This window comes from Elgaria multicarinata, chromosome 1 (genome assembly GCF_023053635.1).
Source record: "Elgaria multicarinata webbii isolate HBS135686 ecotype San Diego chromosome 1, rElgMul1.1.pri, whole genome shotgun sequence".
NCBI lineage: Eukaryota > Metazoa > Chordata > Lepidosauria > Squamata > Anguidae > Elgaria > Elgaria multicarinata.
The window spans coordinates 144,919,880-144,946,361 of record NC_086171.1 but is presented as its reverse complement, the minus strand read 5'-3'; the positions used below and the strand labels follow the sequence as shown (position 1 = coordinate 144,946,361).

General features: G+C 41.0%; 1 protein-coding gene across 1 annotated transcript in view; it reads left to right on the top strand.

Moving 5' to 3' along the window:
- Nucleotides 1-5,631: 5,631 nt before the first annotated feature.
- Nucleotides 5,632-26,482, top strand: part of C8A (complement C8 alpha chain) — a 44,547-nt gene continuing 23,696 nt past the window's right edge. Inside the window, exons 1-6 of the mRNA XM_063138387.1 lie at nt 5,632-5,893; nt 14,817-14,910; nt 17,588-17,732; nt 20,438-20,576; nt 22,916-23,105; nt 24,716-24,916. Coding sequence (XP_062994457.1) covers nt 5,781-5,893; nt 14,817-14,910; nt 17,588-17,732; nt 20,438-20,576; nt 22,916-23,105; nt 24,716-24,916 — 882 coding nt within the window. The 5' untranslated portion in view covers nt 5,632-5,780. The remainder of the gene's footprint in view (nt 5,894-14,816; nt 14,911-17,587; nt 17,733-20,437; nt 20,577-22,915; nt 23,106-24,715; nt 24,917-26,482) is intronic.

Sequence of the window (26,482 nt, the reverse complement as noted above, 5' to 3'; positions counted from 1 at the left end):
CTGCAAATTTGATCAGTGTTCCCTGCACCTCCTCGTCCAAATCATTAATAAAAATGTTGAAGAGCGCTGGGCCCAGGACTGAGCCCTGCGGTACCCCACTCGTTGCCTCTCCCCAATTTGAGAAGGTTCCATTGATAAGTACTTTTTGAGTCCGATTCTGTAGCCAACTGTGAATCCACCTAATAGTTCTTCCATCTGGCCCACTTTTAGCTAGTTTGTTAATCAGAATGTCATGTGGTACTTTGTCAAAACCTTTGCTGAAGTCAAGATATATGACCTCCACAGCATTCCCACAGTCCACAAGGGAGGTTACCCGATCAAAAAATGAGATCAAATTAGTCTGACAGGACTTGCTCCTGACAAATCCATGTTGGCTTCTAGTGATCACCGCATTGATTTCAAGGTGTTTCCAGATTGACTTCTTCATAATCTGCTCCAGAATTTTCCCAGGGATGGATGTCAGACTGACTGGTCTGTAGATCCCAGGTTCCTCCTTTTTGCCCTTTTTGAAGATAGGGACAACGTTAGCCCTCCTCCAGTTGTCCGGCACCTCAGAAGGGAGTGCCTCGCAGCCACCTGCTTTCCCTGAGAGCCACCTGCTTTGGGAGTCTAGCCATTACTAGCAGTAAGGAGAAGTGGGTGACTCTCTGGGGAAGCAGGCGGCTGCAGGGTGCTCGCAGAACATGTGGCGAACCAACCAGGGACTTGTGCAGCCTGGATTCTTTGGGTGGGAGATTGTGCTGGCGGGCGATCACACTGACACCATTAGCAGCAAGGACACGAATGCCCACTGTTCCTGGGGGCTGGCTGGGGGATCTGGGAAGCATAGGATTTTTTCTGTCTAAACATGTATAGGATTGCACCCTTAGACACTGAAATACTACTTCAAACATTGGGTAGTATGGAGCCATGGACAACATTATCCACTGGTTATTTTGGGCTGGATCTACACTACCGCTTTATAGTGGTATTGACGTGCACTGACAACTGTTGGGGTCTATGATACATCTACCCAAGCACTATGAAAGCAGTATGAAAGCAGTATATGGCATGTGTCAATGGGCCCCAACAGTTGTCAGTGCACTTCAATACCGCTATAAAGCAGTAGTGTAGATCCTTCCTCCATATACCACTTTCATATCACTTTCATAGTGTAATATCCTGCTTGGTGTAGATCTGGCCTTGGTTTCTGAAAGGAAATATATTAGGTTATGGATTCGTGCAGCTTTTCGAATGCATCCATCCATCGAAAAGATCTCTCAAATATATTAAAAATTATGTGCTCTTTTTGCAGTAACCTTATATTATCTTACCTAAGGGGTTAACTACTAGCATTTTTTAAATAACAGCAGGAGAGGGATTTGCTTTCACCTTCCTGAATTAATGAACCAAGTGAATGAAAGTGCCCAGAGCCCATTTTTCAATGTCTCTACCATGCAGAATCTGAGCAATGGCTCAAAATAGCCCAGCTCCTAATTAGCCACACATGCACACACGATACAGTTTTGCAAATGTGCTCCTGTTGTTAATCAGAAGAAGACCTTGGCTGGAGGGGCAAGGATTTACCTTCTGGCCTGAAAGGCAGCCTAGAATTATTTTAAATAAATAAAGAAATATCTGGAGGATAAACTCCAAATAAATATCTGGAGAGTCGAAAGGAGCAGTATGTTTCCCCCAAACACACACATGTACACCATCTTTGAGAGTTATTATCTTTCCATTTAACGTTTCAAAAGCCGTATGGATCAAGAGTGAAAGCAATATGAGCACAAATGTTAGGCGTACGCCTAGCATATTGGATCAACTTTTCATAGGAGTAGGTATGGGCAACGGGAAGGGACTATAGCTTAGTGGAAGAGCAATTACATTGCATGCAGCAGGCTCCAGGTTTGATTTCTGGTGTCTCCAGCATAGAGGGTGGTAGAAGGTCCTGGGGGTGACCTCTGCCTGAGACACTGGAGTGATGCTACCAGTCAAAGAAGCCAATACTGGGCTAGATGGACAAGTAGTCTGAAATGGTATAAGAGAGTTCTCCATGAAATAGCCAATATATATTAAACACTAGGGCTGTGCAGGGACCCCCCGATCTGCCTCCGAAGCTGATTCGGAGCCCCCGAAGCAGCCCCGATCCACCTTGGGGCTGCCTCGGAGGTTCCCAATCCGCCTCGGCGCTGAGGCTGAGGCAAAATTCGGACCCTCTGAGGTGACTTGGGGTTTTCTGTGAGCTGGCTGTGCAGCCAGGCTGAGCAGCCAGCACCCAGAAAACTCTCCCCACTTACCTGGTGCCTCTGCCGTCTGCTACCGCAGACAGCAGAGGCACCAGGTAAGCCCCCCTCTCCACTTACCTGCGTCTGCTGCCCACTGGGGGCGGCTCTGAAGGGCCAAGGCGACCCGAAGCTTCGGAGCCAATTGGTTTCGGCTTCAGACCGCCTCAGCCTTCACCCGAACTGCCACGGATCTGGTTCGAAAGGGTCCGAATCACCCCAATTCAGGGTACGGATCTGAGGCGGTGCACAGCCCTATTAAACACAAGAGTTGGTGGCTCATTTATACCATGCCACAAAAAGACCTATCTTGTGAATGTAACTTTTACTTGTGTGGGTTCTATGGGGCTTAATTAGAATAAACTTGCAAAAAAATATAACTTGAACAAAATATGTCTTTAGTAAACATCAGTTTACAGAAATATGCCACAAATTGTTCTTCTATGTGCAAACAATGGATCTCTTGCTTGTAACCCAATCCCACTTGGTTCTGTATCTTCAGGCGTGGAGTATTTCGGAAGTCCCCTTTGTAGATTTTTCTTAACTTTAATTTCACAGGGCAATCCCCAATCAGTAACTCAACATTGTAGTTCAAAGTATCAGCCCTGCAATAATATAATTAGGACAAATGTCAAGGATGCAAAAAAATAATATAAATGATTCCCCATCCCCTTGAAATTCTACTGTACACAATAAACAGTTCAATTTTCCTTCTACAAGGTGATAACAGCAATCTTCTAACATGCACCTTTCAGAAAAACAACTAGTTCTCTTTTTTTAGTTGTTTCTTCTCTGGCCCTCCCTCTGAGTGAGAGCCCCGCCCAAGGGACTAAACCATCTACTTCATAGGGGTTACACCAACTTTGGCATTTTCACATATCATAGCAAGAGAATTCCCCTGAGTCCACAGGCATATGGGTGAGGACTGTGCATGACCAGGAAAATATCCAGGCATCAGGCTTTGGGGTGGAGCATTTGAAGAAAGGCTTTCCATCTGAAGAGGCAAGAGAGGTTTCATCTGTCTTGTGTCTTCCATCTCAGTTATCATCCCCATGTCACCGTTGCTCCTGCCATCTCACAAAGTCCTTTGGGGCTTTAGTGACTAGCTTATCCCACTGACATCAATTTTTTGGACCTTGTACATAGCCCTAATAAAAGATTGCAGTAAGAGGGTTGCCATGTTTGCCTTTGTACTGAGAATCATTGCAGTGGACCAGCCTCTCTCCCACCCCACCCATTGTTCCTTTCATGTGTTTCAAGATTCACCCTAGTATAGACTTCATTTTATGAACTGCTCTTCCAACCTGGGACCAGTTTTTCAACTGTGCAATGGGTTATCTTTCTTTGCCTTTTGAATTGGGTGTGGCAAGAAAGGCCAAATAGCCAACCTGCAGCTAGAGGGACATTCTCTTGAAGGTCACTGCATCTTTCGGGAGATTTTAGTTCCTAATTTTATTATATGTGGAAGTATAACTTTGAGCTATCATTTTCAATATGGAACACCTTGAGATACCAGACTTGTTTTATTTCACCTGTAATTTGCTCTGCTGCTTGAATCTCTATAACCCTTTCCCGGCCCTGACAGCACACTTGCTAAAATGAGCTACCTATCCTTCTGAAATTGCAGATGTGCTTGATTGCACAAGACAGTGCCCAGGCTTATTTCTAGAAGAAGATCCGCAAATGACTTTAATCATATATTGTATGTTTCTGATGCTGCTATCTGGAGGTGGAAAATAGATATAATGCTTCCATAATATCTCTAGATGCTGAAAAGGCAGGCATTTGACTGTGCAAAGCAGCCATTTATATTAAAGGTCGGCCAGGCTGTGGACTCAAGATATTCTCGGTGGCTGAGTTCACAGGGCATATAAAATTAAAGGAAATTTTATATTTTAAATTCCCTCTTTCTTCTCTCAAATTGCTTTAGAAAACAAAGATTTAGATCCCAGTGATGCAGTGACTGAGTAGGCAAACATGACAGCTGTTATGAGCTAAGCAATAACTCACTCTGCCTTGGATGCTAGAAACTATTTTATTGAGACAGGCAATGGGGAAAAATGAATTGCCATTTCCTTTAGGGCCCTGTACTGTGTACATTTTGTTTTTCCTAAGTGAATTTATCAGCACGATTCAGTGCACCACTTTTGCAAAGCCTTCCTACATGGCAATATCTGGATTACCAGCTCTGTTTGGATAGGTGGTAACTATGATTGACTTCATGTAAGCCAAATTAGGCCCAGATTGATTTTTGTATCATCCAGGCAACTACTCTTCTGACATGATCACCCAAACCTGGCTTCAACAAATTAGCATTTTAATATGTTCTAGGCCTAATTTGAGCCCTACTTCACCAGAGCTGTACCCGGGAACCTATTATGAATGGCAGCATTCAGGTCTGTAATATTGCAGAGTAGTATAGAGAAGACCTTTGGATACTTGCTTTCAAAAGCCTCGTGATTAAACTGAGCACGGCTCATAGAAGGCATGGCATTGCCACGGACTGGCGCCTTGGCATCTCTCTTTTTAGAAATGAACCACTAGACACCTGCACTGATACCTGAACAGTCCCATTGCATGAAAGCAGACAACCATATACCAAAAAGCAAGGAAGGCAATGTTGCTAGTACAGGGGCTCCAGGCACAATTGAGTTGTATGGATCACAAAGCTCCAAACAAACATACATACATACTACATGCAAATATTTCTACAGACACTTTTCTAACCGACATTGACAACTCAAAGTGGTTAATGATAGTTAATTACAGCTCCGCTATCTGGAATTGCCCTATACAAATTAATATGTCACACTAGAAAGAGGAAAAGAAACAATAATGATAATGACCCCCCACACACCCCAAATCCATTGTGTCTTGATATAGAAGACAGTAGTATTGCTTGGCTTTTCTTAAAGTAATTTTCTTACCCTCTTAGTATCACAAATCATGCAGAGTCAACAAGCAGTGTTCCACGAGTACCTTTTGTGCATGAGTGTTCGTGTGCTGCTGCCCCTTTAAGTTTTTTTTTAAAAAATGGCGGGTGTGACACCTCTCCTTCTGAGATTGTTGCATATCGCATGTAAACAGAGGAGGGATCTTGCAATAAACACAATGAGAGATCTTCCCTCCTCCGTCGCAGGCTAACTGGTAGGTCTAGCTAATGCCTTAGGTTTTAATATCAAGGGGTAGTTTTTTGTTGTTGTTGTTGTTACAATGGCTAATAGCAAAAAGGATTTCAGCTCAGTTCCATGGATAACACTTTGTTGACTTTAGCATGTAAACAAAAACTTGCCCCATACTTAGGAATCTATTTCCAAAAGGGAGGTGTCCTTTGGAATACAGTCTGGGCCTTTTGTCAATGATTCACAGTAGTGTGAACACTCTAAATGCAATATAGTGTTGTTTTAAAAAAACACCCAAAATAACCCAGGAAACCAGCTCATTCCCCAAAAGGGGTACCTGAAGGTTTCCAAACCAAAACTGAGAAGCATTCTTTTTTTTTTTTACTTAAAGAAAATGTTCTATCCAAGTAAGATTTTCCCACCTATGATTCTCTTGATAGCTTATCTACTCTCATGTCAGGATACAGCTGCAGAGGAAAGGAAGCTCACAGGGTTGCCTTCTCAGAGGTAAGGTCTATCTTTATGTAATTTAAGATACTGCCTTGTCTGTAGAGATTGTTGTCTATATGGTCAGTGCTTCAATTCATACTCAGGAACAAGGCATGTGGGGACTGTTACCTCTTAAGAAGCTAACAGAAAATGATTTCCTCAATAGTCTCATCACAGTATAGTGACAGCGCTGTAACATAAACTATTTTGCAGCCTTCTTAATACATTTTTTCCTGCACCATAATTTTTCTTCAAACAATTCTGTTCCACACTTCTGATATTTCATATATTCTGATCCAACATTTAGCTTTCAACCATGCAGTTAGCTGACATTCCTTATTATTTCTGTGATAATGAAATAATGGAGACAAATGTGGTTTGTTTGTTTGTTTTAAAAAACACAACTCCATAAAATTAAGACTTTTTTTTTTAATGTAGCTTTAACTTCCAATATCTTGTTGGCTAATAGTGTGTGTGCATTTAAAAGGAAGTTTTATTGTGCCTTTCTCCAACTGCTAATTGGAAACTTGTCCAAAAGAAATATAATATAGAAAGATCAAAACATGGTATCAAGTAGTAATTGGGAAATGACACTGGGAGAGGAGATGAGGCAGAGGGAGGGAAAGATACATTTAATTATTATTCTAGTAATCCTTACCAAAACTAAATAAAGAACAGATTTTTGATGTTTTGATGAAGTTATCAAACAAAGCAGAATAATGAAGAGGCAATTTTAAAATCTGGGTGTAGTTAAACCTATTGAATACTTTTCTGAAAGCTGAGAAATAGAGACACCACATATTTCTTCTGCCAGGTTTGTGTGTTTGTGCGTAGAGAGAGGCCAGATCTACACCAAGCAGGATATTGCACTATGAAAGCAGTATATAAGAGGCAGGAGCCATACGACTGCTTTATAGCAGTATTGAAGTGCACTGACAACTGTTGGGGCGCATTGACACATACCATATACCGCTTTCATAGTGTTATATCCTGCTTGGTGTAGAACTGGCCAGAGAGAGAGAGAGAGAGAGAGGTAGAGAGGTAAAGCAACACAACAGCAAAGCAGCAAGGATACTCTAGGTCCACTATGGATGCAGGGAGTCTAAAGTTAAAATAAATAAGAAAGACAGATTATCAATAGAGTAATTGTTGTTTAGCTCCATCTTTAAGCATATTTTAATACACACATTGAAGATAGTCAGTCCCAGGAAATGTAAAAATAGAAGATTTATTGGGCTTCAATACAGAGAGACTATGCACCAACAGTACTCCCAAAACTTCACAAACACAAAAAGACTCTTAGGCCTTAGCTAGACCTAAGGTTTATACCAGGATTGTCCCGGGGTCATCCCTGCCTGCTCCCGGGATATCCTGTGTGTCATTTACATGAACAGCGATGAGCCTGGGATCAGCCCGGGATAAACCTTAGGTCTAGCTAAGGCCTTATAGTGGATCTAACAGGTGATAGAATTTCCCCAACAGAAATAAAACTGCTTTCTAAAGGCCTTAACTTTTGTCCTGCACTTAGAGGGCATGATTTGGCCCAAATGTATGCTGACGTTAAGGCATTTGAGAGAAGATGCAGGTTAAAAGAATTTTTCCATAATGATATTGTCAACCCACACCATAATCCTCCCTCACAATTCTTCCCCTCTCCCCCCCCAAAAAAAACACCTGGACACCAAACTTGAATAGGAAACTACCTTTGATCAGTTAAAAAAGAATTCACAAACACAAACCTGGATGTGTCTTCAACAATCTGACAAGAGAAAAAAGAAAGACCCTCAACCGACTTCAAGTTAGAAAGGGCATAGTGATAAAAACACCTGATAAAGGAGAAACTGCTGTTGTGATGAAGACTGAGGATTATATTCTGAAAGTCTGAGATGACTAAATGACACCAGTACATACAAACTCCTCAGTCATATGGTAGCTAGCCTAAATTTAAAAATTAGCAACATAATCCATAAAATCTTGCATGAAAATATATTGGACAGAGAAATTCCTGAACCTTTAATTAACCTTCAGCAGGAGGATTTTACATGCTACCAAAGATCCATAAAAAACAAACAAATAACCCAGAACAAGCTATTGTTTCATGCAACAGTACTGCCACCAAAAGAATTTCACTGTATATTGACTCCATAATCCAACCACTGGTTCATAATCTTCCTGCATATATTAAGGACACTACCAATTTCCTTATAAAGATTGAAAGTCTAAATCAGAAATGTTGATTTAACAAAAAGATGAAAGGAGCTTATAGAACGTCTCCAACAATGCAGATACCCTTTACTGACTACAGTATCTATCAAGCAGCTACTGATAAAGGCAAGAACTGAAACATTTAGCACTAAATATATTTTGAAATGACTCTGTTGTTAATATATCTTTCATAGTTCGACTGCTGATATTTGTCTATAGAGACACTGTGATTTGATCTAGCATACACTGGTGTGTATCCACAGACTCATCTCCTGAGTATTTCAGTCTTTCGTTTAGTATTCTTTCTTCTGCAGCTTCTGATGAATCCATCTCTCTTCTAATTATCAGTAGTACCACCTTCCCACATAACACAGCCTCTTAAGAAAAACAGTCTGCTAGACAAAATGGGCTCTAGCTTATGAAAGCTCCTGCCACAATAAATTTGTAGGTCTTTAAGGTGCCACAGGAGTCTTTGTTGTTTTTATTCTGCTTGTCAGTCAGGCAGCAGTGTTAATATATAATAAGTGATAATGACAGAGCTCTTGGTTAGAAATGCAACAATAACAAGAATTTCTGAGACCATCGCCTCCCTTTCCCCATCAATGAATAATCAAACTGGATGTTTCTTATTATGGAATGTGTAGGATGCAAATCATCCCTGTGTTTCGTAGTTCGGGAATACATATTTTCTTTGTTCTTCTATGCTGGTTTTAAAGGACTTTGCCCAAAGGAACACACCCTCATCATTGATGCAACTTGCAGGATCTTGTTAATCTCTGAAAGAATTTTAATACAGAAAACATAAAGGCCACAATCTATTATGTGCTTTCATGAGCGGTGACTCTCTAGATCACAGGTCTTTACTATCACCTGATCCCTTTTAACTAGAGAAACCAGGAAATGAACCTGGAATTTTCCACATGCAATGCTGATCTTCTACCACTGAGCTATGACCCCCTCTTATCACATACTGGTTTTTAATAGGGCTGTGCACCGCCTTAGGCTGAATCCCTGAATCCGAGCAGAGGTGGGCCGATTCAGCCCGCCTCGGCCTGATACAGAGGTAATACTAGAAAGATCTGAATGGGGTATCATCTTCGGCGGATACACCAGCTGCACCCCTTCCTAGAGTTAGAGGACCTAAAGATGGTAGTGCATGTGCTGGTAACTTTGAGGCTTCACTTTTGCAATGCTCTGTACATAGGGCTACCTTTGTACTAATCCAGAAACTTCAACTAGTTCAAAATATGGCAGCCACATTGGTTAACAGTACACCTATGGGTGACCACATTACACCAATTTTAAAATCACTGGCTTCCAATTAAGAACATAAGAAGAACCATGCTGGATCAGACCAAGGGTCCATCTAGTCCAGCACTTTGTTCACACAGTGGCCAACCAGCCATCAGCCAGGGATGAACAAGCAGGACATGGTGCAACAGCACCCTCCCGCCCATGTTCCCTAGCAACTGCTGCACACAGGCTTATTGCCTCGAATACTGGAGATAGCACACAACCATCAGGGCTAGTAGCTGTTGATAGCCTTTGCCTCCAGGAATTTATCCACCACCACCCCTTTTAAAGCCATCCAGATTGGTGGCCATCACTACATCTTGTTTCCAAGCAAAGTATAAAGTGTTGGTTATTACCTTTAAAGCCCTACATGGTTTGGGGCCAGGTTACCTGTGGGATCGCCTCCCCCTGTTCAATCTGCCACACACACACAGGTCCTCTGGGAAGATTTTACTTCAGTCTGCCAAAACTAGGATGACAACTGTTATCCAGAGGACCTTAGCTTCTGCCACTCCCAGACTGTGGAATGGCCTGCCAGTAGAGATTCGTCAACTTAATAGTCTTGCTGAGTTTAAGAAAGCCATAAAGACTGATCTCTTCCGGCAGGCCTACCCAGATGTTTTTTTAACATGTACAATTGTAATTTTAATATTGTATCAGTTTTATAAGTTTAAATTTATGTATTTATTTTAATAATAATAATAATAATAATAATAATAATAATAATAATAAAAAATTATATGTTTTAATCAGTTTTATGCATTTTATGGTGATTGTATATTTAATGTTGTTTGCCACCTCGATCCAGAAGGAGAGGTGGGTAAGAAATAAATATTCTATTCTGTTTTATTCTATTCTATATGATAAGACAGGAATCCCAATCATGGGAGCAAAGTAAGTACATGCAGCCCAACATGCTTACAAGCCCCTATCCAGATTTTCACACAAAGATCTGTGATGTAGCCAGTGGCAAAGGGATGTTTGGGGACTGGGTGATTGTGCTCATCTCCACTTCAGTTGCAACTGGGGCCAGATCTACACCAAGCAGGATATAGGACTATGAAAGTGGTATGAAAGCATTATATAAGAGGCAGGAGCCACACTACTGCTTTAGAGTGGTATTGAAGTGCACTGACAACTGTTGGAGCCCATGACACATACCATGTATCATTTTCATACTGCTTTCATGCCACTTTCATAGTGCCATATCCTGCTTGGTGTAAATCTGGCCTGGGTTTCAGGTGAATACATGCATAGGAGCTACATCTCTATCTATCTATCTATCTATCTATCTATCTATCTATCTATCTATCCAGTTGAACTATTTGTCCAAATCAAAGACTGTGTCCAATGTCATGCTTAAGGGTTATGTCCAATGCCATCTCAGCTCACACATTTTAAAGGAATCATGTGAAAAGATTTCATGGGTATTAGTTATCCATCCAATTTTTCCTGGGATGAACAAAACCTGACAAGCCCGTACAAAACATCTGGAGAATGTTGCAGTTATCATGTAATAGAAGAGCTCAAGTAATCACTCTGAAATGTCTATCCATTAGCTCCAAATGTTATCTCATAAATTACCTTTTGGTAATTGGGTCCTTAGGTCCTTATATCATATATTGCATATGGGCTTTGTGAGACTGCTTGCCATTATGCCAGGTTTAGAGATAAAGGTAAGCAATAATAACTTGCCTGAGACCATTCACATGTCATGCTTCCATGTCCATGTCCAATATTCTAGCTATTATACTGAACCGTTGGCTCTTAAAACCACAAAAATCGTACAATAGTTGTATTGTTTACAGGTGACACCATTTTAAAAAAGCACCTACTCATTTAATTTGTTTGGATTGGAATTTATTCTTCATTTCAGGACACATCTACACCAAGCAGGATATAACACTATGAAAGCAGTATAGAAGTGGGTATATGGAATGTGTCATGGGCCCCAACAGTTGTCAGTGTCCTTCAATACTGCAGTGGTGTAGATCCTTCCTCAATGAGCTTTAGAGAAACCCCCCTTCCCAAAGTAGATAGTATCTTTTCACACAGACTGCCCGAGTCATAGGCGATCATCCATAATAACCCTGAAGATTAAATTCAGCTAATGCTTTCCAGTTGACATGATTCTGTGCTCAGAAGAAAGAATGAGAATATTATACCCTATCCAATGGGCATGGAATAAAGATGTGCATTGGCTTTGAATGAAGCCCGAAAATAATTGGGATGCTTTGGTATTGTTCTGTTACTTCCTGAGGTGAAGCGGACTTCCCTCCAAAGGTGACAGAATGGTACCTGCTCCAGAACAAAGCTTCATCAGCCTTCAGTTGTGTTTCAGAGGCGCAAGAAGTGTGGAAACTTTATGTCTCCATCTTTTAAATTTCACTTCTCTAAATACTGTGATTATGAGCAAACGAAGGAAGGAAAGGCAGTTCAGTGATTGACAGCTCCATATTCTAATCCTATGGCACATTTTACCAGGGGCTCTAATCACTCTGCTTTGGAAGAGGGCAAGGATGGAACCACAAGATGGCTATCCTTCCAACACCACCAGGCTTTGCTATGAAAAAAGCCTTAAACTGGTTTTCACGCACGATAATATCCTAGTTCCTGCACCTCTCGTTCTGAATGTTTTCAGATTTCTTACCTGGAGACACTTCTAGGATGTTGCCATTTTTATGCAAATGGACTCCCAAATCATATCTCCCTCCCCACCCCAATTTGAAGACTCCTTTTCCACATGAACCACCACACCCATCCTCCTGAAACTTTGCAGGTTTCTTTTTTAGGGACGTGTTGTTGTTGTTGTTGTTGTTGTTGTTGTTGTTTTAAGTGCATATGTTATCTAAAATATTGTGTGAGCATTTTGTGGAATACATCTCAAGCTCAAAAATCTACAGATTTCTGATTGCAACTTGCATTTGAGTCTGCAAAATGCAATTTGGTTACAGCAGTAAAAAAAAAATACCCCCCCTCCACCCCATGGAATGAATTTCTTATACATCCTTTGTTCTGACAGGGGAAGTCTCAAAGGTAATATCATTGTGAACTGTCATGCACGTGCATCTCATGCAAGTACAGATTGCCTGTTATAAACTACTTTTGATTTCGGATACGGCAAACGGTAGATACTCAATTCACTACCTGACACATAAAGCAGGTGCATACATATGTGTTAATTTCACCTACATGTCCAAAAGTGTATACTAAATGGGAATTAATGAACTTTAATTCTATTTTGGTATTGTAAGGCAGTGCCTGTGTGCACTTCAAAATGCTGTTATATTGGCACTCTAGTATTGAGATGCTGTGAGAGAAGCCAAAAACTAGATCTGATTATGACCTTCTTATTTTTGGCATCTTTCCACCATGCTTCAGGATGTTTTGCCGCTCTTTCCCCTAACACAACTCAGCTATCTATTATTTTCTTTCCTCTAAGTCTATCCGGATTCCTGCATTGAGCGGAGGGCGGGGGTGTTGGACTCGATGGCCTTATAGGCCCCTTCCAATTCTACTATTCTATGATTCTATGCTCTCCCACAGCAATATCCATATTTATTTATTTATACACATCATGTGCTCTGATCCACTGAAGGGCTTCTTCATGCAGGGGGTTGCTCTCCCCCTAAAGGATCAGGTTCGTAGTTTGGGGGTGCTCTTGGATCCAGAACTGTCAGTTGAGGTGCAGGTGGACTCAGTGGCAAGGCGCACCTTTTATCAGCTTAGGCTGATATACCAACTGTGTCTTTTATGGACAGAGATAGTCTAGCTACAGTTATCAATGCTTTGATAACCTCTCATCTGGGTTACTGCAATGCATTATACATGGGGCTACCTTTGAAAATGGTCCGGAAACTTCAGTTGGTACAAAACAGGGCAGCACATTTGTTAATAGGGACTGGCCAAGGAGATGCTTGTCCTTCATCACGCTTGTCCTTTTCCAGCTTCACTGGCTGCCAGTCCAGGTCTGGGCCTGATTCAAAATACTGGTACTAACATTCAAAGCCCTAAACAGCTTGGGGCCAGGTTATCTGAAGGAACACCTCCTCTCATAAGTATCTGCCTGGACCCTAAGATCATCCTCAGGGGTCCTTCTCCATGAGCCCCGCCAAAGGAAGTGAGGCAGGTGGCTACCAGGAGGAGGGCCTTCTCTGCTGTGGCATCCCAGCTGTGGAATGAGCTCCACATTATACTCTTTTCAACGCCTTTTTATTTTCTCAGTATTTTAACACTTTGTCCTTTTAGTTTTTTTAACTTTGCTGTTTTAAATCTTTATTTTAAATCTGTATTAATCTCTGCATTGCTGATTTAAGTGAGTTTAAATGTGAAACTGCACATGCTCAGAGTAATTCTTTTTCATCAGGGTAGGCAAAGAAGTGTGTTTTCTTTTTCTGCAATTATCAAGAATGTAGAAGCCGTTCTAAAAGATGGAATGGCAGTTGCGTGGTGGAGGGAGAAAATAAAGGTCAATTTATAGGTGCTTCATAGCAGAAGTTACGCATTGCTGTCTAAAGCACACACACACACACACCATTAGACCATTAAGTCAAGGCTCTAAAATTATCACACTGCACTACTGTTCAGGGCTGAGCATCATTGCTTGTGTAGACAAAACAGCACTATCTGCACAAGTGGAAGCAGGCATGCGGACTGCAAAAATAGAGAAATATTCCCCACCAACGGCAGTATCCAATCTTGACCATCTGTGCAAGTGGCCCACCACCAATTCCATTGTGCTAGCAGCCCTCATTGCTTGTGCAATGCTAGGGTGACCATATGGAAAGGAGGACATCACAACAGTTAAAGCTGCAGGAGCCCTGCCCTCTTTTGTCTCTGGTCAAATGACACCTGTTTAAATTCTCTTTTCTATGCAACTGTTAAAGATATAGGAGCCCTGTCCTCTTTTCCATATGGTCACCTTAGGTAAGGGGAATAAAATAGAACAGCAGCACTCTACAGAGCACACTTTTCTTGCAAGTCTTACTTGTTCTTTATAATTCAGTATTGCAACTCAGTGCCAGAGCACAGGAAGGCCTTATGTTCCTAGTTGAATATATATTGCAAACAGCTCTGCTCCACCCCAAGGGAACTTCTTCTCAAACTACAGTTCAGGACCTTTATTTAGTTTCTCAACTTGGCTATCAGGGTCACATCAGGCTCTGTTTGTGGCCCACATTCTGGCAGCAGCATTTTAGAACTGGCAAATACTTTTGAAAATTATTTATTAAGAAGCTTTTGACAGAACCACAGCACATTATCACATTCTCCCTAGGCATGACACAACAGATACTACCACACACACACACACACACACACACACACTCATGGACATACACAGAGCCAGCTTACAGTCAGGGATATTCTGCTGAAACACATTTCAGTGAGAATATGTAACGTGGGAACTTTCAGCATTGCCAGTTACTTTTGCTCTCTTTAAAAGGTTGAGAAGACAAACTGGAACACCTGCTCCCATTAACTGTAGGCTAAGCCAGTGGTCACAATGGACTGACTGCTTTCCTTGTCAAGAAAAAAGGGTAAGGCTTCTCTCTCTCTTTTATATACAAGTATTCTCAATTTCTGTCTGCACTGAAAATAGATATATAACTAATACAGGGACAGCATCAAACATTGTGGCCACAATTGAAAACAGATTCCATTTCCCTTAGTCCCTTTGAAATCAATGGACTTAACCTCTAAAATGGATTTTGGCCTATGGGTAATTATTATTATTATTATTATTATTATTATTATTATTATTTCTTACCCGCCTCTCCATTCTGATCGAGGCAGGGTAGGAGCCAACGCTGTCCCTGTATTAGCACTAATGATAATATGCTACTGTAAAGCAACGTATGTGTAGGGTGACCATATTTTGGAAACCAAAAAGGAGGACAATATGGTTGCCCCCCAAGGGGGCATGTCCAGTACCAAGGGGGCGTGCCCACCCGAACATAGCCTTGGTCACATGTCTGATTTTACAGCACACATTTAAGACAAATCTGTTCTACATAACATCTTAATGTTATAATCACTGAAATAAAGAACAAGTGAGAGATTCAATGTATCTGAAATTAACTTCACTCACTCCTACTTTTGTAGGTTTTGCTGTACTTTGAAGGTTTTGCTATACTCTGTGTGTTACATTCTCCCCTTCCCTCAAATATCTTTTCTGACTGTATCTTCACTCATTGCAAGCTGCTGTTGTTGTTAACAGGGTTTGCTACTGCCCCCAGATCTGTTTCAAATTTGGTACAGCTAAAGCTCTACCTAAATCCTATCATGGTACAATGTTTCATCTGTTTATCTTTATAAATGACGATTTAAAAAATAATAATAATTTTAAAACCTCAATTTTTAAAAAAATCCTAAAAAATCAATGGATGAACAGATCTGTTTCAAATTTGGTGTGGCTAAAGCTCTACCTAAATCCTATCATGGTACAAAGTTTCATCTCTCTTTTTTTTATATTGAAACAACAAACACAAATCAAAATCACTTAATACAAAAACATTATAATACCTTACTATCATATATTCGATGTTAACCTATTAAACATAATATAATAAACATAACAGTGCTCCCCCCACCTCGGGATCTCATTCTTGTTTCCAAAAACTCATAGTTTCATCTGTTGGTGGATCCCCCCTTTAGAAAATACAAACTCCAGGAACTTTTTCCATATACTTTCAAAATCATTCGTTTTTACTATGCCTCTTTTCATTTTTATATTACATGTCAATTTATCGTTTATAGCAATGTCCCACACTTCTTTATACCATTCTTCAATACAATAATCTCCTGTAATTTTCCAATTCCTAGTTACTATCAACCTCGCAGCTGTCAGCAGGTTCGTTATCAATTCTTTCATTTCTTTATTACATTTAAGATCATCATGCAGTGAGAGTAATGCAATCCTTGGTGTAACTTCTACTTTAAATCCCACAATCTGTTCAATCTCATAAAACACCATCTCTTTAACTTTAAAAATGACGATTTTAAAAATAATAATTTTAAAACCTCAATTTTTTAAAAAATCCTAAAAAATCAATGAATGAATGGATCTGTTTCAAAGTTGGTGTGGCTAAAGCTCTACCTAAATCCTTTCATGGTGCAAAGTTTCATCTCTTTATCTTTAAAAATGATGATTTTAAAAATAATAATTTTAAAACCTCAATTTTAAAAAAAAATCCTAAAAAATCAATGGATGAACAGATCTGTTTCAAATTTGGTGTGGCTAAAGTTCTACCTAAGAGCTACCATTGTGCCAAGTTTCATGTCTTTATCTTAAAAAAATGATGGAGCTATAAGCATTTTTGTTAAATCCCATTAGAGCTGCTCTTTGCAAAAAAAAAATCCGGATTCCCCCCCCCCCCCCCGGGCAAATCCGGTTATATGGTCACCCTACGTATGTGTAACATAATCACTGCGATTAGAAATATCTGAAATTTATTACCAAAATTCAGCAGCGCAGTGGCAAACAAGAGTCAGTTTTCTTCAAAACAAGGTGCACACCTCCAGATCTTGTTTTTTTCCCCATTGCGCTAATTATGTTATGCCATTTTGGGGTTATGCTAGCACAACATTATTAGCCGTGTACATTCAGAGGTACTACAAACTGTGGCGCCATCTAAGAAGAGAATATTTTTTGTTTTTACTGTACCTTAAAGTTATAAACTATGAGACATCGAATACATTTTAGAAAAAAATAAAAGACAACAAAAGAGCTCTGTTGGATTTGTGGCCGTGCAGTTTACACAACTGCCCTCACCATTGAAATGAATGGGCAAAGCCTTGCACACACAGTGTATACAGGTCCGTATGCACACACTATGGGAAGTTCTTTCACACGTAAAGTTCTCCCAGGACTGGATAGCTGTCAGCTGGTCAATGTCCTTTTTAAGAAACAGGAATGGATAAGCCACACACAAGTACAGCAACTGCAATCAAGCTTCAGCCCTGCTAACTAAAATTTCACCCCTTCACATTTCATCACTGTGTACTTCAAGCTGTGCCTTAAGTAATTTTTACTGTACCGATAAAGGCTTAATTTGTTTTACATTTTTAATGTCTAAATAATTAATGCTTCTTCTTACTAGGTGAAATTATTGTACAGATCTGTTTTATTGCTTCTTTATGTTTAATTCAGATTTGATCATTTGGAATATATAATTCATCATAGATAGCCATTTTCCCCCCAAATGCATCTTATAGTACAGATATAGAACATTGTTACAACCATCCAAATATGGGGGAAACAAATGTACTGGCGATCTTTGGGATACAACAGCATGCAACCCGACAGGCGCATGTGTCGCAAACCAAGACTGTGGAACTGATTTTCGGTGTCAGGAGACTGGTGAGTAGGATTCTGTCACAGATACATTAACCAAGAGGAGGAAAATCACTGATTATATTTATATCCCACCATTTCCCCTCCTTAAGGAACCCAAGGCAGTATACATAATCCTCCTCTCCATTTTATCATCACAACAACAACCTGGAAGGTAGGTCAGGCTGAGAGTCTGTGAGTGGCCCAAAATCACCCAGTGAGCTTTCATGGCTGAGTGGGGACTAGAACCCAGATCTCCTGACTCCAGTCCCTCACTCTAACCATTACACCACACTAGCTCTATTGTTACCAGTTCCTCCAGTTCCTTCTCCTCCTCTTCCTCCTTGCTACCACCTGCTTGCTTGCCAGGCAGGTAGGTAGCGAGCAAATGGGGCTCTACTGTTCCTCATTCTCACTACCACATTGTCAGGGCCAGAGCAAGAGGCAGGTGAACAAGCAGGTTGCACGGGTGAACAGGGGGACCAGGTCCCAGGGAGATCTTGTTGGGGTGTGTTATTAAGGCTTCTTGCTGGGGTGTGTTATTAAGTGCCCAACCATGCCAAGCCTTGGTGTCAGCCCTGCTTAAATGGGCCGCAGTGACATGCAGGAAGTAATGGGTGGATCTAACCATCTTGATTTGCAGACATTATCAGATTTTCAGGTTTAGGCTCATTCTGTCCTATTTCTACATATATTTGCAAGTTGTTGATTTTAATCTATCACACACACAAACACCAACACGTCAAAAAATGTTTTATTTATTTATTTATTTATTAAGACATTTGTATCCCGCTCTATATCACAAGGATCTCAGAGAAAAACCATACAACCAATATAAAACAATAAATATGCACAGCTAAAAACAAATTAAATCATTAATAAGCTAAAACCAATACAGAATTTAAAAGCAGTGAAACCAATTAAAACAATTAAAACTATGCACATGCTTGGTTTTGTGTAGGGGGTTTCTTAGAGGTGGGGTGAGGGGGTTTGGCACATTTTCTCAAAAGTCCGCATTTCGTCTGTATTTCGTCTAGCACAAGCATAAGTAACATATGCTTGTGCTAGATAAAAGAACAGACTCACAGGTCAATTCCTACATTATGGGGGATCATTTCGGAAAGGGGTCAGGTCGGCAGAGCTCCATTTGGGGGCTTGACTCACGTCCCCTTGGGGGGCTTGTTTCAGCTTCTTTTCCCTCATTTTGGGGTTTGCTGCCTCTGGAACCGCTAAATCATGGTTGCACAAGCGGTAAGGGCCACTTGCAGACCAGAAGCGTCTGGAAGCTTCGCCAGCTGCTGGGCAGCACTGGATTCCACCCACGTTTTTATGATTTGACTCCTACGCCTGGCTGTTAATAGACATTGCATGTACTTCCTATGGAAAGATATATCTGCTTTTTCAGGAACATTTTCTGCACCACTAGCACCAAAGCATCTATGCAAGGAGATGAGAAGCTGCTCTCAAGGATACCTAAAGACACAACCATTAAGGAAACAAATTTCTCAAACACTTCCCAGTGCCAAAACCTTCTCTAAGCTGACAAAGTTCATTTTCCAAGAAGCATCAGCAGAAACTTTTAGGCTTGTAACTGCTTTTAATGACCATAAACTGGATCACAAATGCATCCTGGAAGCTTTGGCAAAGTGAACCTGACAAGAAGAAATTCACTATGTATACATAATCTATTATTTAGAACTGAAAAGGTGCCCAGTTAAAGCTTTTCTGGTCCTGTTGCAGTTAAGAGCAGAAGTTTCAGAATTCTTACAAGTACTTCTGTGTATGTGTGATGTTATATATATATATATATATATATATATATATATATATATATATTATATTGTGAACTTCTGTTTATATATGTGTATTAATGTTATAATTCTATGTGTTTATGGTAAGTAGATCTAGAGTGAGAGCAGGATGAGTGACAGGAAGGATGGTGTATTTGCAAATGTAAGGTGATAGGCTGAGTGATGTGTGCAATATAAACAGTATATAAACAGTGTGTTCTGCTTGTGTTAGGGCCATTAGAGTAGGGGGCAGAATATGTGATTTCCCCAACCCTAGGGAAATCACATTTCTCCCCCCACCCCTGCTGATTGGTGCCTTAAAGGCCTTGTTAATAGGGCCTTTAAGGCCCCATCCATGTAGTGGTGGTGGTGGGGGGAGAAACACAATTTCCCCAGAGCAATTTCCACTAGAGTAGAGGGAGAAAATATGCAATTTCCCCAGCCATTCTTGCTGTCATTCACACAGCAAGAGAAAAGGCAAGGGGTGCAGGTCAGGGTGGAACTGCACCCCACTGCTCTCAAAGGTTAGTGGGCCAGGCAGATTTTTGCCCCAACGATACTGGTAGTGTAAAAAGAGATAGTAACTTTAAAGGGGATGGGAGGGGTGGGGGACAAAACTGAGGCATGGGGCATCTCATGGCACACAGTGGTTCTTGTCAGCCTGGGAACTCGAAAGAGCAAAAGAAATTCTCAGTTGTATACAAAAAGCCACTTCTGCCCTCAACATGATCCTCTTAGAATGCTCTGCACAAACAGCCCGGACTCTGTTTAAAAGGTGGTCAGAGCACGACTTGAGCAAAGAAGGAGATGAAAGGTCTGTCCCAATCATCTTTACGGATTTGTGTAAGTGACCACAAAGTCCAGCCTGATCATGTTAGACCAAACATGGATTCTAGCAATGGTTAGCAAAGCAAGAACAGCCTACTTCTATTTCCACTGCAGGCCGCTGCATTAAACGCCACCTTGTATGCAATGGAGAGCCAGACTGTCGGGATGAGTCCGATGAGGCTGATTGTGAGGATCCTGAAAGAGCCTGTGATGATCTGGATCCAGTCCCTGGGATTGCAAGAATAGCACAAGGGTGAGTTGCAGTCCTTTACCTCATCCTGTGCTTGTTTTGGCTTCATTTCATTCATTACATTTCTATACTACCCAATAGCCAAATCTCTCTGGGTGGTTTACAAAGATTAAAGACTATTTACGTACAAACATATAAACAGACAACATTCTCTCTCTCTCTCAATCTCTCTCTCTCTCTCTCTCTCTCTCTCACACACACACACACACACACACACACACTCTCTCAAACATTTTCATTGATGCATGAGAGACGTTGTTCTGTTACACACAGCATGTTGCGCCATTTTGAATAGTAACAGTTTTAGAAATTTTGACCCAAATTGTGTGCGGTGGTGGTGGTGGTGGTGGTAGGGAGTCCATATATGCCACAAAAGGTCTACCTCTCTTCCCTTCATATACAGCTACTTTCTATGGGGTTAGGCTCAACAATGACAAGGCAAAACCTGAATATTCGGAAAGGGGGAACACTGTTTATCAAATTCATCATTATCAAATTTCCAGTTTATTTCAAATGACAGTGTCAAGTTTCCTGTTTGTTTCTAACTACTGGTAGTTACTAAGGGAGCAATCCTATGTCCCCTAGACAGTGTCTGAGGGGGCATAGGATTGTTCAGAGTACCCCCTCCTGGGTTGGAGACAGAGTTTTGACCTCAGAAGGGGAAGTCAGAGAACTAACCCCCCCTCTCCTCCCCCCCAGCAGCTGGTGTGGAATGAACCATACTGGCTGGCCTCCGAGGTCAGGAACTCAACCTCAGAGACGGGGGAAAGGGGCGGGTGGTGGGAGGGTTTAGGTGGATGGGGAGGGAAGGAAATGGGAGTGGCAAGGATCTGAGTTATCCTGAGGCCTCTCTAGTCTCCTTTCCTCTTCCTCCTCCTGCCCTGAACAGGAGTATTGTATGCCTCTGGGTTTAGAGGCTTCTGACTGTTGAGTCTTTTACAAGCTTAAAATCAGCAGTTTATACAAGACATGTACAGGTTTGTAATAAATTATCAATATATCTTCTAAAGAATTCTGGTGCATTATAATTTACGAAGACTATTTATATTTATATAGATTAGAGATAGCACAACAGGTTGTGCTAAAATAAGCCATGAAATCCATATACCATTTGTTTGGTATAGACACTTACATGATTTAAAGTGTGTGTGTGTGGGGGGGGGGGTTAAATCTTATTGCAGCCCAGCAAAACAAGTGCCCATGTTGGTCTATTAAAAAAAAAAAAAGTTGAATAGAAGCAGTGGTATTTTTTAGGACCAACTTAAAGCAAATAATGATGATGATGATGAGTAGCTTTCAAGTTTCATAGAACTCATCCTCAGGCAGAACATTAAACACAAAGAATAGGAGAAAGGGAAAGATAGTGCTGCTACAGGGCATTTTGGTGGTGGCCGCACTGAAATGGCTGACCGTCTTAAGATAGTGATAGCATAAAAGTCCCATGATGCTCAATGGAGTGCACTGCCAGGTAAGTGCACATAGGGTTATGGGCTAAACTGGCTTATTCCAAATGCAAAAAAGATATCAGATTGCACCAAAACATACTGGGATGTTGTTCCTTTGAAAATATAAAAATCAGCAGTTATTCAGATTTGCCACTGGCCGTGACCCATAATAATTCATTAAAGTGATTAAAGAGACCATAAAAATGTGCAAGCATTGCAAAGCCAGATCTGAATAATGGCTGGATTTTATATATGGCCATTAGGTCTTCATCCCAGTATGCTTTGGTACAATCTGAGGTCTTTTGCAAGTGGCACAAACTGATTTACAGTGAACACCTATACGTGTCTATTCAGAAGTAAGTTCCATTGAATGCAATGGGACTTACTCCTAGGTAAGTAAACAGCCTTCATTTATTGGCAGTTCCTAAGGCTTTCCAGACAAAGAATCATGTTATTCTATAGCAACAGACAACAGGAAACACAAGGAAGTCTAACAGGTTTATCGGCAGAAGCTTTTGTGAATTAGAGTCTACTTCACTTTAAGATTGTTGCAAACTGGTCTCCACAAGGTTCTGCGTCTGCCACACCTGTTTGCACTTGGCCTGTTTGTTGGTTAGTTGGTTGGTTTAGCATCCTCCCTGGGAAAGAATTCCAGGAACTTCAAAAGCTATGCCTTTCGCCTGGTCGTAATAAAGATGCTGTGCTTGCCCTTCTGTTTGGCTCCAACTGCAAAGTCTCTCCCTACTAATAATTCATTCTATAGCACCCTGGAACTGTGTTCCTTTCAGCTCAGGGGCAATCGTGTGAAACAGCATTGAAGTAGAATTTTTATTTTTATTTTGCCGAAGGACAAGCAAGCTATACATACCTGCCTGACTGTGTCTTTCTTCATTAAAGATACAATATCCTAACAAGAAAGGGAGCGCAGATTGCGTACGATCCCAAATTCTATGGAGGCCAGTGCGAATCTGTCTATAATGGAGAATGGCGAGAACTGAAGTATGATGCTGCATGCGAACGTTTGTACTACGGGGATGATGAGAAATACTTTCGCAAACCATATAATGTCCACTTCTATCAGTTTCTAGTAAGTATTTGTAGGCCAAGACTATGAGGTGAAGTATACAAAGCTATGGATTTCAACAAAATAAATATTTTTGTTTCAGTGAAATTACACATGCGTTCCTCTATATCATTGAGAACATGTGGACCTTCAGATGTTGATGGACTGTAACTCCCAGCATTCCACACCATGGGCTGGCTAGGGCTGATGGGAATTGAGTCCAGTAATATCTGGAAGGCTACATGTTCTCTATCCCTGCTCTATACACAGAGAGCACTGCAGTTCTCCACAGTCTTCTCTCCAGAATATGGCAACTCTTCCATGATCTTATGAAGTATTATCCATGTGTCAGCCAGATCTGGAGACCTGTGAGCACAGAAGGAGTTGCAGACGCCTTTGCTCCCTTTCCCCTATTCCACAGATGAGCATAAGCACCCCGACACTTTCTTCCTCCCGCTACAACTTGGGCAAAAGAGACCAATGCACCTTTGGCTTAAGTTGGAGGTAGGATCTTACTCACATCTAGCAGTCACTTGGACTCACAGAGGGCACTTCTCCTTGCCAAATCACACTCATTTTCTAAATAACAATAATATAATGCAATATTTAACTGGTCAATTCAATCAAAGTTCACAAAACTGAATGTTAAAAATAGCTAAATTGATCGATAGCCCAGGCTAACAATGCATGCAAGTGCATCCATCCAGTCATATAAAAAACCCTTAAGGGCACAATCTTATCCAATGCAGGGTGGCTGCAGCATGGAGCCAATCCTTGCCTCCGTGCTCTGGCCACTCTGCAGTTTTGGCTAGATGTGTGATTTTGCATGTCCACCCAGGGAGCTTCGGAATGGAGAGGAGGGGGAGGCTGCACAGGGCACAGGAAGTGGTCTAATGGCACTTCTGTGGCCTCATCCCCTCCCCACACCCAGGCATGCTCCCTTTTCGTCCTCTCCACACTCCATTCCTGAGCACAGAGATGTCAATGGTGCAGCAAGAACTACCCCAGCTACGAGGGGTCAGGGGCCACTGACTCTGAGCTTGGTTTCCAGAAGCTGAAAAATCCTATGAGCATCTAAGCAATGTCTAGTCGCCATAGGACTGTGCCCTAGATGATGCAACAATGAATTACTGTATTTCTTCAATTGTAAGACGCCATCGATTGTAAGACGCACACTAATTTCAGTACCACCAACAGAAAAAAAGCTTTGATTCTAAGAAATAATAAATGACCCGCGATTCTAAGATGCACCCCATTTTTAGAGATGTTTATATGGGGAAAAAAGTGTGTCTTAGAATCGAAGAAATACAGTAAAACATTATGTCTTACATGTAAATTGCCCCATAACTAAAAAACTCTCATTAGCAACTATCATCAAGATATCAATTTGCCAACCCACTGTAGTCTATTTTTAAGGGTTTATGGAGAAGAACAATGCTACAGCTCCAAGCATCCCCCAGCCAGCCTAAACATGCATAGGATTGTGTTCTAAATGTCTTGTAGTACTTCTGAAAAGCGCTCAGCCTTTGATTTGGTTGGGTCTGCAGGATAAAGGAGAATCATTCATCATTAACCCAACATGTACTGTTATCTAAAATATCCATCCAACTAATGTGTTTCTTCTTTCGGTTTAGGCTTATGCTGATTCTGGCTTTTCTTCAGAGTATTTTGATGATGCCAAAGACTTATTGGAGGCCCTAAAAAAGGACAGTTCAAGCGGTTTTGGTGTGACTGTTGGCATAAGCCCCGCCAACGTGCCTGTGTCTTTGGAACTAGGCTTTAGTTTTTCAAGCGGTCAGGGGTCCCTGAGAAATGCTACAAACTATGCATCAAAGGTAACAATAATAATAACAAAACAATAACAACAATAATAACAATAATAATAACAACAAAGAAGTGCCCCCTTTCCCATTCCTGCTTTGCTGAAGAGCCCAATCACTCTGTGACGGAGTCTGCTTTATTCCCCTCCCTCCTTGAAACAATAATAATCATTCCTTAATTTGTTCATGTAATTGCACATATGTGATCATTAGCCATTCTGTTAATGAAGCAAACAAAAGCTTTATAATGGGGATGCAATTGAATTACAAAGCAGAACCACACATGCCATCTCACCCCGTCCTCTTTCGTGGTGACATTAAATGAGTAAGTGCTTCGAGGGACAAACAGAGTGGGAAATATAAAGAATTGTTCATCAGTAACAGTTGTCTTTTGGGAACATGTTCCAGTGGCAAATATATCTTGCTTCTCTTAATGCAAACTGGAATGCTTTGGGTTGGGTGTTTTGTTTTCTTTGGAAGTGGAAAGCTTGTGTAGTATTTATTTATTTATTACATTTTTATACCGCCCAATAGCTGAAGCTCTCTGGGCGGTTCACAAAAATTAAAACCATAATAAAATGACCAACAGGTTAAAAACACAAAAACAAAATACAGTATAAAAAGCACAACCAGGATTAAACCACGCAACAAAATTGATATAAGATTAAAATACAGAGTTAGAACAGTAAAATTTAAATTTAAGTTAAAATTAAGTGTTAAAATACTGAGAGAATAAAAAGTTTTCAGCTGGCGGCGCCAGGCGGACCTCTCTAGGGAACTCGTTCCACAGCAGGGGGTGCCACAGCAGAGAAAGCCCTCCTCCTAGTAGCCACCTGCCTCACTTCCTTTGGCAGGGACTCACGGAGAAGGGCCCCTGTAGATGATCTTAAGGTCCGGGTAGGTACATATGGGAGGAGGCGTTCCTTCAGATAACCTGGCCCCAAACCATTTAGGGCTTTGAATGTCAATACCAGCACTTTGAATCGGGTCCAGACCTGGACTGGCAGCCAATGAAGTTGTAAAAGGACTGGCGTAATGTGATCTCGCCAGCCAGTCCCTGTTAGTAAATGGTAGAAGGGGAGAGGCAGTTGAATCATGGAGGAGAGGACTATTTTGTCAGAGATTATGGGTTGTAGCCCCAAACATCTGGAACACACCAGGTTGCCTAGGGCCATGTGTACATCTCATACTTACATGTTCTTCATGGGAATCATCACTATAAATGTGGCAAATGCACCTGTGGAAGTGCCCCCAGAGGTAGGATGCTGTGTAAGAAGAAAAATCAGTAGCCTTTAGGACAAATCTACACTGGTAGGATTAAGTGCAATAACTTCTAGAGTGACCTAAACTAGAAGAATTAGCTTCTAATCCTTATTCCTGTAGGAACACAATGTGTTAGGATTTCCCCCCTGCAAAAATAAATACATTTTAGGTTTTAGAATAAGGAATATGATTCCAAGTAATGTGATCATGAATGTTAAATATTTCTTAAAAGAGATAGAGACTTAAGTTTATTAGCAATCTCTGAGAATGCAAGATTTTTTTCATGTTTTTTTCATGTATAACATCCATCTCTAAAGT